At 36.3% G+C, this 18,067-nt stretch overlaps 1 protein-coding gene across 1 annotated transcript in view; it reads right to left on the reverse strand.

The window, feature by feature from the left end:
• Positions 1-16,158, reverse strand: part of si:ch211-168f7.5 (uncharacterized) — a 26,152-nt gene extending 9,994 nt beyond the window's left edge. The window contains exon 1 of the mRNA XM_062044196.1: positions 15,705-16,158. Coding sequence (XP_061900180.1) covers positions 15,705-15,962 — 258 coding nt within the window. The 5' untranslated portion in view covers positions 15,963-16,158. The remainder of the gene's footprint in view (positions 1-15,704) is intronic.
• Positions 16,159-18,067: the final 1,909 nt, after the last annotated feature.

Raw genomic sequence — 18,067 nt, forward strand, 5'->3', positions numbered from 1 at the left:
CTTATGTCACACTTTATTAAGCATTTTTTACATATTCCTTATGTTACACTTTATTAAGCATTTTTTACATATTCCTTATGTTACACTTTATTAAGCATTTTTTACATATTCCTTATGTTACACTTTATTAAGCATTTTTTACATATTCCTTATGTTATACTTTATTAAGCATTTTTTACATATTCCTTGTTGTACTTTATTAAGCATTTTTTACATATTCCTTATGTTATACTTTATTAAGTTTACATATTCCTTGTAATACACTTTAAGCATTTTTTACATATTCCTTGTTACACTTTATTAAGCATTTTTTACATATTCCTTATGTTATACTTTATTAAGTTTACATATTCCTTGTATTACACTTTAAGCATTTTTTTTTACATATTCCTTATTACACTTTATTAAGCATTTTTTACATATTCCTTATGTTACACTTTATTAAGCATTTTTTACATATTCCTTATGTTACACTTTATTAAGCATTTTTTACAAACTCCTTATGTTACACTCTATTAAGCATGTTTTACATATTCCTTATGTTACACTTTATTAAGCTTTTTTTTTTTACATATTCCTTATGTTACACTTTATTAAGCATTTTTTTACAAACTCCTTATGTTACACTCTATTAAGCATGTTTTACATATTCCTTATGTTACACTTTATTAAGCATTTTTTTACATATTCCTTATGTTACACTTTATTAAGCATTTTTTACATATTCCTTATGTTATACTTTATTAAGTTTACATATTCCTTGTATTACACTTTAAGCATTTTTTTTTACATATTCCTTGTTACACTTTATTAAGCATTTTTTACATATTCCCTATGTTATACTTTATTAAGTTTACATATTCCTTGTATTACACTTTAAGCATTTTTTACATATTCCTTGTTACACTTTATTAAGCATTTTTTACATATTCCTTATGTTACACTTTATTAAGCATTTTTTACAAACTCCTTATGTTACACTCTATTAAGCATGTTTTACATATTCCTTATGTTACATTTTATTAAGCATTTTTTACATATTCCTTATGTTATACTTTATTAAGTTTACATATTCCTTGTATTACACTTTAAGCATTTTTTACATATTCCTTGTTACACTTTATTAAGCATTTTTTACATATTCCTTATGTTACACTTTATTAAGCATTTTTTACAAACTCCTTATGTTACACTCTATTAAGCATGTTTTACATATTCCTTATGTTACATTTTATTAAGCATTTTTTACATATTCCTTATGTTATACTTTATTAAGTTTACATATTCCTTGTATTACACTTTAAGCATTTTTTACATATTCCTTGTTACACTTTATTAAGCATTTTTTACATATTCCTTATGTTACACTTTATTAAGCATTTTTTACAAACTCCTTATGTTACACTCTATTAAGCATGTTTTACATATTCCTTATGTTATATTTTATTAAGCATTTTTTACATATTCCTTATGTTATACTTTATTAAGTTTACATATTCCTTGTATTACACTTTAAGCATTTTTTACATATTCCTTGTTACACTTTATTAAGCATTTTTTACATATTCCTTATGTTACACTTTATTAAGCATTTTTTACAAACTCCTTATGTTACACTCTATTAAGCATGTTTGACATATTCCTTATGTTACACTTTATTAAGCATTTTTTACATATTCCTTATGTTACACTTTATTAAGCATTTTTTACATATTCCTTGTTACACTTTAAGCATTTTTTACATATTCCTTATGTTACACTTTATTAAGCATGTTTTACATATTCCTTATGTTACACTTTATTAAGCATTTTTTACATATTCCTTATGTTATACTTTATTAAGCATTTTTTACATATTCCTTATGTCACACTTTATTAAGCATTTTTTACATATTCCTTATGTTATACTTTATTAAGTTTACATATTCCTTGTATTACACTTTAAGCATTTTTTACATATTCCTTGTTACACTTAAGCATTTTTTACATATTCCTTATGTTACACTTTATTAAGCATTTTTTTACAAACTCCTTATGTTACACTCTATTAAGCATGTTTTACATATTCCTTATGTTACATTTTATTAAGCATTTTTTACATATTCCTTATGTTATACTTTATTAAGTTTACATATTCCTTGTATTACACTTTAAGCATTTTTTACATATTCCTATTTACACTTTATTAAGCATTTTTTACATATTCCTTGTTACACTTTATTAAGCATTTTTTACAAACTCCTTATGTTACACTCTATTAAGCATGTTTTACATATTCCTTATGTTACACTTTATTAAGCATTTTTTACATATTCCTTATGTTATACTTTATTATTATTTTTTACATATTCCTTATGTTATACTTTATTAAAAAATGTTTACATATTTCTTATGTTACACTTTATTAAGCCTTTTTTACATATTCCTTATGTTACACTTTAAGCATTTTTTACATATTCCTTATGTTACACTTTGTTAAGCATTTTTTACATATTCCTTATGTTACACTTTGTTAAGCATTTTTACATATTCCTTGTATTACACTTTATTAAGCATTTTTTACATAGTCCTTATGTTACACTTTATTAAGCATTTTTTTTACATATTCCTTATATTACACTTTATTAAGCATTTTTTACATATTCCTTATGTTATACTTTATTAAACATTTTTTTTAACATATTCCTTATGTTACACTTTATTAAGCATTTTTTACATATTTCTTATGTTACACTTTATTAAGCCTTTTTTACATATTCCTTATGTTACACTTTAAGCATTTTTTACATATTCCTTATGTTACACTTTGTTAAGCATTTTTTACATATTCCTTATGTTACACTTTGTTAAGCATTTTTACATATTCCTTGTATTACACTTTATTAAGCATTTTTTACATAGTCCTTATGTTACACTTTATTAAGCATTTTTTTACATATTCCTTATATTACACTTTATTAAGCATTTTTTACATATTCCTTATGTTATACTTTATTAAACATTTTTTTAACATATTCCTTATGTTACACTTTATTAAGCATTTTTTACATATTCCTTATGTTATACTTTATTAAACATTTTTTACATATTCCTTATGTTACACTTTATTAAGCATTTTTTACATATTCCTTATGTTACACTTTAAGCATTTTTACATATTCCTTATGTTACACTTTGTTAAGCATTTTTTACATATTCCTTATGTTACACTTTATTAAGCATTTTTTACATATTCCTTATGTTACACTTTATTTAGCATTTTTTACATATTCCTTATGTTACACTTTGCTAAGCATTTTTACATATTCCTTATGTTACACTTTGTTAAGCATTTTTTACATATTCCTTATGTTACACTTTATTAAGCATTTTTTACATATTCCTTATGTTACACTTTATTAAGCATCTTTAGATGGAATCACGTTACAGCAAAAAGCAAGCAGACGTAAACAGGAAATGAACAGGCGGATTAATAAGAGTGTGTCACAGTATGTACTGGAAGAGGGCGGGTCGATCCATAAAATGCTGCTGTTGATACCAAGGGTAATATCAGTATATGATCGATACTAGAGTGATTACATTGATATATTTTTCTCTCTCAAAATATTTTGGTCCCCTTTTATGTTTTCAAACTGGGAATAATTCCCTGAGCACAGCAGGACTTTGAGGGCAAAAAAGTAAACATTTAAATGAGTAACAGTAGTTTTTGTTAAGTTATTGTGTACTATTGACTTTGTTTTGATCAAACAATTGTATGTAATAAAAGAGTACAAGGTTGACATAGTTTATTGGTCAAATTCACCATAAATACATGGAAAATATTACACGTGTTAATACATATTGATATCTCACTCATTGCCCATCCATCCATCTTCTTCCGCTTATCTGAGGTTGGGTCACGGGGGCAGCAGCCTAAGCAGGGAAGCCCAGACTTCCCTCTCCCCAGCCACTTGGTCCAGCTCCTCCCGGGGGATCCCGAGATGTTCCCAGGCCAGCCGGGAGACATAGTCTTCCCTAGGGAGGCGTTCGGGTGGCATCCTGACCAGATGCCCCGAACCACCTCATCTGGCTCCTCTCCATGTGGAGGAGCAGCGGCTTTACTCTGAGCTCCTCCCGGATGACAGAGCTTCTCACCCTATCTCTAAGGGAGAGCCCCGCCACCGGGCGAAGGAAACTCATTTCGACCGCTTGTACCCGTGATCTTGTCCTTTCGGTCATAACCCAAAGATCATGACCATAGGTGAGGATGGGAACGTAGATCGACCGGTAAATTTTAGAGCTTTGCCTTCCGGCTCAGCTCCTTCCTCACTACAACGGATCGATACAGCGTCCGCATTACTGAAGACGCCGCACCGATCCGCCTGTCGATCTCACGATCCACTCTTCCCTCACTCGTGAACAAGACTCTGAGGTACTTGAACTCCTCCACTTGGGGCAATATCTCCTCCCCAACTTGGAGATGGCACTCCACCCTTTCCCGGGCGAGAACCATGGACTCGGACTTGTAGGTGCTGATTCTCATCCGAGTCGCTTGACACTCGGCAGAGAACCGATCCAGTGAGAGCTGAAGATCCTGGCCAGATGAAGCCACATCATCTGCAAAAAGCAGAGACCTAATCCTGCAGCCACCAAACCAGATCCCCTCAACACCTTGACTGCGCCTAGAAATTCTGTCCATAAAATAATCAGTATTTTAAAACCCTGATCAGAAAATCTAACTGCAACAAATTCATTTGATTTGTATTATTTCTTAATGACTTTGGTTTGTGTTCGATTGCGTCTTGGTCTGACCTTTTGAACAAAACCTGCGGTAGGACTTTATCAAAAGAAATGAGCATCACCAGGCCTTTTTTATTGCCAGGAAGTATAACAGTATTGGTAAACATTGTTGGACCACAGGAATTTGTTTGGGTGGAAAATGTTTGTTGTTGACTACTTCAGAGCTGCACTTAGCACGGCTCAGATAAAGTATGTCAAATTGCATTCTTATACCCCTATCATATTTGACCCCTTTCTGGCCTTAATCCCTGCGTGCAAAATGTGGATTTGCAAAGTTACCATTAGTGATTCACAAAAAAAAGCACATTGTTTTACATTATTGAGCTTCAATATACAAACCCCGTTTCCATATGAGTTGGGAAATTGTGTTAGATGTAAATATAAGTGGAATACAATGATTTGCAAATCATTTTCAACCCATATTCAGTTGAATGCACTACAAAGACAACATATTTGATGTTCAAACTCATAAACTTTATTTTTTTTGCAAATAATAATTAACTTAGAATGTCATGGCTGCAACACGTGCCAAAGTAGTTGGGAAAGGGCATGTTCACCACTGTGTTACATGGCCTTTTCTTTTAACACTCAGTAAAGGTTTGGGAACTGAGGAGACACATTTTTGAAGCTTCTCAGGTGGAATTCTTTCCCATTCTTGCTTGATGTACAGCTTAAGTTGTTCAACAGTCCGGGGGTCTCCCTTGTGCTATTTTAGGCTTCATAATGCGCCACACATTTTCAATGGGAGACAGGTCTGGACTACAGGCAGGCCAGTCTAGTACCCGCACTCTTTTACTATGTAGCCACGTTGATGTAACATGTGACTTGGCATTGTCTTGCTGAAATAAGCAGGGGCGTCCATGGTAACGTTGCTTGGATGGCAACATATGTTGCTCCAAAACCTGTATGTACCTTTCAGCATTAATGGCACCTTCACAGATGTGTAAGTTACCCATGTCTTGGGCACTAATACACCCCCATACCATCACACATGCTGGCTTTTACACTTTGCGCCTATAACAATCCGGATGGTTCTTTTCCTCTTTGGTCCGGAGGACACGACGTCCACAGTTTCCAAAAACAATTTGAAATGTGGACTCGTCAGACCACAGAACACTTTTCCACTTTGTATCAGTCCATCTTAGATGAAATCAGGCCCAGCGAAGCCGACGGCGTTTCTGGGTGTTGTTGATAAACGGTTTTCGCCTTGCATAGGAGAGTTTTAACTTGCACTTACAGATGTAGCGACCAACTGTAGTTACTGACAGTGGGTTTCTGAAGTGTTCCTGAGCCCATGTGGTGATATCCTTTACACACTGATGTCGCTTGTTGACGCAGTACAGCCTGAGGGATGGAAGGTCACGGGCTTAGCTGCTTACGTGCAGTGATTTCTCCAGATTCTCTGAACCCTTTGATGATATTACGGAGCGTAGATGGTGAAATCCCTAAATTCCTTGCAATAGCTGGTTGAGAAAGGTTTTTCTTAAACTGTTCAACAATTTGCTCACGCGTTTGTTGACAAAGTGGTGACCCTCGTCCCATCCTTGTTTGTGAATGACTGAGCATTTCACGGAATCTACTTTTATACCCAGTGTATCTCATATTTCAGTACTGTACCACAATAATAACATTAAGACCTCAAACTATAGTGTTGTATCATATAAATGATATAAATATAGAGCTTTTAATACTATGGTCACATTGCCAGAATGCATGTTGCTTTGTCCCGCGCAATGGAGAATTTGTGGCTAACGTACCTCCAGAGTGCAAAGCCACTTCTAAATCACTAATCCTCGCCTCTATGGCGTCAAACTGTTTCTTACAAGAGGACGAGCAAAAGCTAAACATGCTACGCTACACACTGTAGAAGGAAATGCTAACCACAAAGGTGGGCAGCTCGATACAGATATCGAGTGTCATGATACCAACTATAATATTATTTGGTCGATGCTACAGTGATCAGATTGATTGGCTTATTTAAAAAAAAAAGTTGTGGTTATTGTTGACAAACTGGGCAAAATAAGTCCCTGGACACATGAGGTCTTGAAGGGCAAGAACCAAGAGATTGAAATCAGAGCCAATAGTTGATATTTGTTGATATTGATATTGATATTGATATTGTTACTTTTTTGTCTGATTACAATTGTGATCAATAATGGAATTATTCAATGATCTTGAATATTAAGTATCAGCATTGGTAGGACCAATACTACTTTGTATAGGATCGATACACAAATTTGTAGTATCGTCCAAAACCAATGGGTGACCCCAAACTTTTGAACGGTAGTGTATGTTGTTGCATACTGTATGTTTCATACTGTATATTGTTGCATACTGTATGTTTCATACTGTATATTGTTGCATACTGTATGTTTCATACTGTATATTGTTGCATACTGTATGTTTCATACTGTATATTGTTGCATACTGTATGTTGCATACTGTATATTGTTGCATACTGTATGTTTCATACTGTATATTGTTGGATACTGTATGTTGTTGCATACTGTATGTTGTTGCATACTATATATTGTTGCATACTGTATGTTGTTGCATACTATATATTGTTGCATACTGTATGTTTCATACTGTATATTGTTGGATACTGTATGTTTCATACTGTATGTTTCATACTGTATATTGTTGCATACTGTATGTTTCATACTGTATATTGTTGCATACTGTATGTTTCATACTGTATGTTTCATACTGTATGTTTCATACTGTATATTGTTGCATACTGTATGTTTCATACTGTATATTGTTGCATACTGTATGTTTCATACTGTATGTTTCATACTGTATATTGTTGCATACTGTATGTTGTTGCATACTTTATGTTGTTGCATATTGTATGTTTCATACTGTATATTGTTGCATACTGTATGTTGTTGCATATTGTATGTTGTTGCATATTGTATGTTGTTGCATACTGTATGTTTCATACTGTATATTGTTGCATACTGTATGTTTCATACTGTATGTTTCATACTGTATATTGTTGCATACTGTATGTTGTTGCATACTGTATATTGTTGCATACTGTATGTTTCATACTGTATATTGTTGCATACTGTATGTTGTTGCATACTTTGTTGTTGCATACTTTGTTGTTGCATATTGTATGTTGTTGCATACTGTATGTTGTTGCATACTGTATGTTGTTGCATACTGTATGTTTCATACTGTATATTGTTGCATATTGTATGTTTTTGCATACTGTATATTGTTGCATATTGTATGTTGTTGCATACTGTATGTTTTATACTGTATGTTGTTGCATACTGTATGTTGTTGCATACTGTATGTTTTATACTGTATGTTGTTGCATACTGTATGTTGTTGCATACTGTATATTGTTGCATACTGTATGTTTCATACTGTATATTGTTGCATACTGTATGTTGTTGCATACTTTATGTTGTTGCATATTGTATGTTGTTGCATACTGTATGTTTCATACTGTATATTGTTGCATATTGTATGTTGTTGCATACTGTATGTTTCATACTGTATATTGTTGCATATTGTATGTTGTTGCATACTGTATGTTTTATACTGTATGTTGTTGCATACTGTATGTTGTTGCATACTGTATGTTTCATACTGTATATTGTTGCATATTGTATGTTTTTGCATACTGTATATTGTTGCATATTGTATGTTGTTGCCTACTGTATGTTTTATACTGTATGTTGTTGCATACTGTATGTTGTTGCATACTGTATGTTTTATACTGTATGTTGTTGCATACTGTATGTTGTTGCATACTGTATGTTTCATACTGTATATTGTTGCATACTGTATATTGTTGCATACTGTATGTTTCATACTGTATGTTGCATACTGTATATTGTTGCATACTGTATGTTGCATACTGTATGTTGTTGCATACTGTATGTTGCATACTGTATGTTTCATACTGTATATTGTTGCATACTGTATATTGTTGCATACTGTGTTGTTGCATACTGTATGTTTCATACTGTATGTTGTTGCATACTGTATATTGTTGCATACTGTATGTTGTTGCATACTGTATGTTTCATACTGTATGTTGTTGCATACTGTATGTTTCATACTGTATGTTGTTGCATACTGTATGTTTCATACTGTATGTTGTTGCATACTGTATGTTTCATACTGTATGTTGTTGCATACTGTATGTTTCATACTGTATGTTGTTGCATACTGTATGTTGTTGCATACTGTATGTTTCATACTGTATGTTGTTGCATACTGTATGTTGCATACTGTATGTTGTTGCATACTGTATGTTGTTGCATACTGTATGTTGTTGCATACTGTATGTTTCATACTGTATATTGTTGCATACTGTATGTTGTTGCATACTGTATGTTGTTGCATACTGTATGTTTCATACTGTATGTTGTTGCATACTGTATGTTGTTGCATACTGTATGTTGCATACTGTATGTTTCATACTGTATATTGTTGCATACTGTATATTGTTGCATACTGTATGTTGTTGCATACTGTATGTTGTTGCATACTGTATGTTGCATACTGTATGTTTCATACTGTATATTGTTGCATACTGTATATTGTTGCATACTGTATGTTGTTGCATACTGTATGTTGTTGCATACTGTATGTTGCATACTGTATGTTTCATACTGTATATTGTTGCATATTGTATGTTGTTGCATACTGTATGTTTCATACTGTATATTGTTGCATATTGTATGTTGTTGCATACTGTATGTTTTATACTGTATGTTGTTGCATACTGTATGTTGTTGCATACTGTATGTTTCATACTGTATATTGTTGCATACTGTATATTGTTGCATATTGTATGTTGTTGCCTACTGTATGTTTTATACTGTATGTTGTTGCATACTATATGTTGTTGCATACTGTATGTTTTATACTGTATGTTGTTGCATACTGTATGTTGTTGCATACTGTATGTTTCATACTGTATATTGTTGCATACTGTATATTGTTGCATACTGTATGTTTCATACTGTATGTTGCATACTGTATATTGTTGCATACTGTATGTTGCATACTGTATGTTGTTGCATACTGTATGTTGCATACTGTATGTTTCATACTGTATATTGTTGCATACTGTATATTGTTGCATACTGTGTTGTTGCATACTGTATGTTTCATACTGTATGTTGTTGCATACTGTATATTGTTGCATACTGTATGTTGTTGCATACTGTATGTTTCATACTGTATGTTGTTGCATACTGTATGTTTCATACTGTATGTTGTTGCATACTGTATGTTTCATACTGTATGTTGTTGCATACTGTATGTTTCATACTGTATGTTGTTGCATACTGTATGTTTCATACTGTATGTTGTTGCATACTGTATGTTGTTGCATACTGTATGTTTCATACTGTATGTTGTTGCATACTGTATGTTGCATACTGTATGTTGTTGCATACTGTATGTTGTTGCATACTGTATGTTGTTGCATACTGTATGTTTCATACTGTATATTGTTGCATACTGTATGTTGTTGCATACTGTATGTTGTTGCATACTGTATGTTTCATACTGTATGTTGTTGCATACTGTATGTTGTTGCATACTGTATGTTGCATACTGTATGTTTCATACTGTATATTGTTGCATACTGTATATTGTTGCATACTGTATGTTGTTGCATACTGTATGTTGTTGCATACTGTATGTTGCATACTGTATGTTTCATACTGTATATTGTTGCATACTGTATATTGTTGCATACTGTATGTTTCATACTGTATGTTGTTGCATACTGTATGTTGTTGCATACTGTGTTTCATACTGTATGTTGTTGCATACTGTGTTTCATACTGTATGTTGTTGCATACTGTATGTTTCATACTGTATGTTGTTGCATACTGTGTTTCATACTGTATGTTGTTGCATACTGTATGTTTCATACTGTATGTTGTTGCATACTGTATGTTTCATACTGTATGTTGTTGCATACTGTATGTTTCATACTGTATGTTGTTGCATACTGTATGTTGTTGCATACTGTATGTTGCATACTGTATGTTGTTGCATACTGTATGTTTCATACTGTATATTGTTGCATACTGTATGTTGTTGCATATTGTATGTTGTTGCATACTGTATGTTGTTGCATATTGTATGTTGTTGCATACTGTATGTTGTTGCATATTGTATGTTGTTGCATATTGTATGTTGTTGCATACTGTATGTTGTTGCATATTGTATGTTGTTGCATACTGTATGTTGTTGCATACTGTATGTTGCATACTGTATGTTGTTGCATACTGTATGTTTCATACTGTATATTGTTGCATACTGTATGTTGTTGCATATTGTATGTTGTTGCATACTGTATGTTTCATACTGTATATTGTTGCATACTGTATGTTGTTGCATACTGTATGTTGTTGCATACTGTATGTTTTGGGCCACAGAATGTCCATCCAAACCAAGTAGATGTTGGCCATACCAATGCTGATGTTGATATTTCACCTTTTCAAGATCATTACATGATTACATTTTTGATCACTCATGTAACATTATTAAATATTCTAATGATTCCCTTTTATTACGTAGAACAGTGTTTCACCTAGCTAGTACCACCTGGTTCTCCAACTACCCCCATAATGTAGTGTAGTAGACCTAAGTATTCATTAAGTACCACCATCATGACATCATTAAATACAGTAGTGTAGTAGACCTAAGTATTCATTAAGTACCACCATAATGACATCATTAAATACAGTAGTGTAGTAGACCTAAGTATTCATTAAGTACCACCATAATGACATCATTAAATACAGTAGTGTAGTAGACCTAAGTATTCATTAAGTACCACCATAATGACATCATTAAATACAGTAGTGTAGTAGACCTAAGTATTCATTAAGTACCACCATAATGACATCATTAAATACAGTAGTGTAGTAGACCTAAGTATTCATTAAGTACCACCATAATGACATCATTAAATACAGTAGTGTAGTAGACCTAAGTATTCATTAAGTACCACCATAATGACAACATTAAATACAGTAGTGTAGTAGACCTAAGTATTCATTAAGTACCACCATAATGACAACATTAAATACAGTAGTGTAGTAGACCTAAGTATTCATTAAGTACCACCATAATGACCAACATTAAATACAGTAGTGTAGTAGACCTAAGTATTCATTAAGTACCACCATAATGACAACATTAAATACAGTAGTGTAGTAGACCTAAGTATTCATTAAGTACCACCATAATGACCAACATTAAATACAGTAGTGTAGTAGACCTAAGTATTCATTAAGTACCACCATAATGACAACATTAAATACAGTAGTGTAGTAGACCTAAGTATTCATTAAGTACCACCATAATGACATCATTAAATACAGTAGTGTAGTAGACCTAAGTATTCATTAAGTACCACCATAATGACATCATTAAATACAGTAGTGTAGTAGACCTAAGTATTCCTTAAGTACCACCATAATGACAACATTAAATAGAGTAGTGTAGTAGACCTAAGTATTCATTAAAAAAGGCGCAGGTTTTATATTTAATATTTTAGGCCACTGTTTTTTGAACAGTAACACTGTGTTGGACTATAGGAACATAAAACCCTGTACTTGAATCAAGTGATTCTTTGGTGTACCACTAGATGGAGCCTCTGTAGCACGAGTAGCGACACCGCTGCAGACTAAACAGTTGTAGCGACTCCACTGCAGACTAAACAGTTGTAGCGACACCGCTGCAGACTAAACAGTTGTAGCGACACCACTGCAGACTAAACAGTTGTAGCGACACCACTGCAGACTAAACATTTGTAGCGACACCACTGCAGACTAAACAGTTGTAGTGACACTACTGCAGACTAAACAGTTGTAGCGACACCACTGCAGACTAAACATTTGTAGCGACACCGCTGCAGACTAAACACTTGTCGCGACACCACTACAGACTAAGCAGTTGTAGCGACACCATTGCAGGCTGTACAGTTGTAGCGACACCACTGCAGACTAAACAGTTGTAGCGACACCACTGCAGACTAAACAGTTGTAGCGACACCACTGCAGACTAAGCAGTTGTAGCGACACCACCGCAGACTAAAAAGTTGTAGCGACACCACTGCAGACTAAACAGTTGTAGCGACACCACTGCAGACTAAACAGTTGTAGCGACACCACTGCAGACTAAACAGTTGTAGCGACACCACTGCAGACTAAGCAGTTGTAGCGACACCACTGCAGACTAAGCAGTTGTAGCGACACCACTGCAGACTAAGCAGTTGTAGCGACACCACTGCAGACTAAGCAGTTGTAGCGACACCACTGCAGACTAAGCAGTTGTAGCGACACCACTGCAGACTAAACAGTTGTAGCGACACCACTGCAGACTAAATAGTTGTAGCGACACCGCTGCAGACTAAACAGTTGTAGCGACACCGCTGCAGACTAAACAGTTGTAGCGACACCCCTGCAGACTAAACAGTTGTAGCGACACCACTGCAGACTAAGCAGTTGTAGCGACACCACTGCAGACTAAACAGTTGTAGCGACACCGCTGCAGACTAAACAGTTGTAGCGACACCGCTGCAGACTAAACAGTTGTAGCGACACCGCTGCAGACTAAGCAGTTGTAGCGACACCGCTGCAGACTAAACAGTTGTAGCGACACCGCTGCAGACTAAACAGTTGTAGCGACACCGCTGCAGACTAAGCAGTTGTAGCGACACCGCTGCAGACTAAACTGTTGTAGCGACACCGCTGCAGACTAAACATTTGTAGCGACACCACTGCAGACTAAGCAGTTGTAGCGTCACCATTGCAGACTAAACAGTTGTAGCGACACCACTGCAGACTAAGCAGTTGTAGCGACACCACTCCAGACTAAGCAGTTGTAGCGACACCACTGCAGACTAAGCAGTTGTAGCGACACCATGGCAGACTAAGCAGTTGTAGCGACACCACTACAGACTAAGCAGTTGTAGCGACACCGCTGCAGACTAAACATTTGTAGCGACACCACTGCAGACTAAGCAGTTGTAGCGACACCATTGCAGACTAAACAGTTGTAGCGACACCACTGCAGACTAAGCAGTTGTAGCGACACCACTGCAGACTAAACAGTTGTAGCGACACCATGGCAGACTAAGCAGTTGTAGCGACACCACTGCAGACTAAGCAGTTGTAGCGACACCACTGCAGACTAAACATTTGTAGCGACACCACTGCAGACTAAGCAGTTGTAGCGACACCACTGCAGACTAAGCAGTTGTAGCGACACCACTGCAGACTAAGCAGTTGTAGCGACACCACTGCAGACTAAACAGTTGTAGCGACACCACTGCAGACTAAACAGTTGTAGCGACACCACTGCAGACTAAACAGTTGTAGCGACACCACTGCAGACTAAACAGTTGTAGCGACACCACTGCAGACTAAGCAGTTGTAGCGAAACCACTGCAGACTAATCAGTTGTAGCGACACCACTGCAGACTAAACAGTTGTAGCGACACCACTGCAGACTAAACAGTTGTAGCGACAGCCCTGCAGACTAAACAGTTGTAGCGACACCACTGCAGACTAAGCAGTTGTAGCGAAAACACTGCAGACTAATCAGTTGTAGCGACACCACTGCAGACTAAACAGTTGTAGCGACACCACTGCAGACTAAACAGTTGTAGCGACAGCCCTGCAGACTAAACAGTTGTAGCGACACCACTGCAGACTAAGCAGTTGTAGCGACACCACTGCAGACTAAGCAGTTGTTGCGACACCACTGCAGACTAAGCAGTTGTAGCGACACCACTGCAGACTAAGCAGTTGTAGCGACACCACTGCAGACTAAACAGTTGTAGCGACACCGCTGCAGACTAAACAGTTGTAGCGACACCGCTGCAGACTAAACAGTTGTAGCGACACCGCTGCAGACTAAGCAGTTGTAGCGACACCGCTGCAGACTAAACAGTTGTAGCGACACCGCTGCAGACTAAACAGTTGTAGCGACACCGCTGCAGACTAAGCAGTTGTAGCGACACCGCTGCAGACTAAACTGTTGTAGCGACACCGCTGCAGACTAAACATTTGTAGCGACACCACTGCAGACTAAACAGTTGTAGCGACACAGCTGCAGACTAAACATTTGTAGCGACACCACTGCAGACTAAACAGTTGTAGCGACACCGCTGCAGACTAAGCAGTTGTAGCGACACCACTGCAGACTAAACAGTTGTAGCGACACCGCTGCAGACTAAACATTTGTAGCGACACCACTGCAGACTAAACAGTTGTAGCGACACCACTGCAGACTAAACAGTTGTAGCGACACCGCTGCAGACTAAACAGTTGTAGCGACACCACTGCAGACTAAACAGTTGTAGCGACATCCCTGCAGACTAAACATTTGTAGCGACACCACTGCAGACTAAGCAGTTGTAGCGACACCACAGTTGTAGCGACACCACTGCAGACTAAACAGTTGTAGCGACACCACTGCAGACTAAACAGTTGTAGCGACACCACAGTTGTAGCGACACCACTGCAGACTAAGCAGTTGTAGCGACACCACAGTTGTAGCGACACCACTGCAGACTAAACAGTTGTAGCGACACCACTGCAGACTAAGCAGTTGTAGCGACACCACAGTTGTAGCGACACCACTGCAGACTAAACAGTTGTAGCGACAGCCCTGCAGACTAAACATTTGTAGCGACACCACTGCAGACTAAGCAGTTGTAGCGACACCACAGTTGTAGCGACACCACTGCAGACTAAACAGTTGTAACGACACCACTGCAGACTAAGCAGTTGTAGCGACACCACAGTTGTAGCGACACCACTGCAGACTAAACAGTTGTAGCGACACCACAGTTGTAGCGACACCACTGCAGACAGTATTGTAGTCCCTAGCCCCTCACATCGTGTCCTAATATGTCATCATCTGACCTGTTGCCCGCCGGGTGTCGCAGCGCTCCGCTCGGCGTCCTCGGCTCCGCTCCCCGGGGTTCCGCTCCCCCCCACTTCGGGCTCCGGCTCCGGCTCGGCGGCTCCATCCTCCAGAGCCGCGTCCACCAGCTCCGATTGTTGGCACCGGAGCAGCTCCAGCTCCAGCACGCCGGCCAGCGTCGCTTTGAGGCGCTCCCCGATGCGGACGCGCTCGCTTCCCGACCAGAGCGAGTTGACGCAGCCGCGACGCGCCGCCATCCTCCCGCCAACCGCCAGACCTCACTTTTAGCGAGCGAAGCGCGAAGTGGGCGTCCAGGCGGCGAGGGATTGCAACATGGCGGCCGCTTAATTCAGGCGAGCGGGCGACGTGAGCAGTTTTAACCCGCAAGTGACGTGCTGTGGTCGGTCATGTGTGTGTCGGGAGCGCCGGTCGCCATGGTGCCGCGCAGGCTCGCAATGAGGCGACGCAACACGCTCGCAACGTGGGGGCGGAGGGGGCGGGGCCAATACGCCTCAGCCGCTCTGCTATTGGCTGACAACTTTTTCAAAAAGATGTCCAACTTTGAGCGTCCGGTCCAGTCCCAAGATAACCAAACATTCCAGGAGAGTTCCCATAGAGATAGTGTGTCCGAACAAGTGACCTCATCACGGGGGTCTGTCTTTATGTTGCCACGGTCCTTTTGTGTGCCCGGCTCTGGTTTCTAGCGGACACTATTTGATGTGACACTCATTGTCAACGTAGATGTTGTCACAGGCGGCAGGAGGCCCCAAACATGCAGTCAAGTAAGAGTTGAGTCCTGAATGAAAATGTTTTTATTGACCCTCCACATGTTCTGAAAATACAATTAATTCATTATTAATTATATTTATATTATTCACATGTGAATAATGATGTATAATAGACTGTATATTATTCACATGTGTATAACGCTGTATAATAGACTGTATTTATATTATCCACATGTGAATAATGCTGTATAATAGATGTTATTCACATGTGAATAATGCTGTATAATAGACTGTATTTATATTATCCACATGTGAATAATGCTGTATAATAGACTGTATTTATATTATCCACATGTGAATAATGCTGTATAATAGACTGTATTTATATTATCCACATGTGAATAATGCTGTATAATAGACTGTATTTATATTATCCACATGTGAATAATGCTGTATAATAGATGTTATTCACATGTGAATAATGCTGTATAATAGACTGTATTTATATTATCCACATGTGAATAATGCTGTATAATAGATGTTATTCACATGTGAATAATGCTGTATAATAGACTGTATTTATATTATCCACATGTGAATAATGCTGTATAATAGACTGTATTTATATTATCCACATGTGAATAATGCTGTATAATAGACTGTATTTATATTATCCACATGTGAATAATGCTGTATAATAGATGTTATTCACATGTGAATGATGCTGTATAATAGACTGTATTTATATTATCCACATGTGAATAATGCTGTATAATAGATGTTATTCACATGTGAATAATGCTGTATAATAGACTGTATTTATATTATCCACATGTGAATAATGCTGTATAATAGACTGTATTTATATTATCCACATGTGAATAATGCTGTATAATAGACTGTATTTATATTATCCACATGTGAATAATGCTGTATAATAGACTGTATTTATATTATCCACATGTGAATAATGCTGTATAATAGATGTTATTCACATGTGAATAATGCTGTATAATAGACTGTATTTATATTATCCACATGTGAATAATGCTGTATAATAGATGTTATTCACATGTGAATAATGCTGTATAATAGACTGTATTTATATTATCCACATGTGAATAATGCTGTATAATAGACTGTATTTATATTATCCACATGTGAATAATGCTGTATAATAGACTGTATTTATATTATCCACATGTGAATAATGCTGTATAATAGATGTTATTCACATGTGAATGATGCTGTATAATAGACTGTATTTATATTATCCACATGTGAATAATGCTGTATAATAGATGTTATTCACATGTGAATAATGCTGTATAATAGACTGTATTTATATTATCCACATGTGAATAATGATGTATAATAGACTGTATTTATATTATCCACATGTGAATAATGCTGTATAATAGACTGTATTTATATTATCCACATGTGAATAATGCTGTATAATAGACTGTATTTATATTATCCACATGTGAATAATGCTGTATAATAGACTGTATTTATATTATCCACATGTGAATAATGCTGTATAATAGACTGTATTTATATTATTCACATGTGAATAATGCTGTATAATAGACTGTATTTATATTATTCACATGTGAATAATGATGTATAAT

Source organism: Entelurus aequoreus, linkage group LG04, assembly GCF_033978785.1.
Source record: "Entelurus aequoreus isolate RoL-2023_Sb linkage group LG04, RoL_Eaeq_v1.1, whole genome shotgun sequence".
Taxonomy (NCBI): Eukaryota; Metazoa; Chordata; class Actinopteri; order Syngnathiformes; family Syngnathidae; genus Entelurus; species Entelurus aequoreus.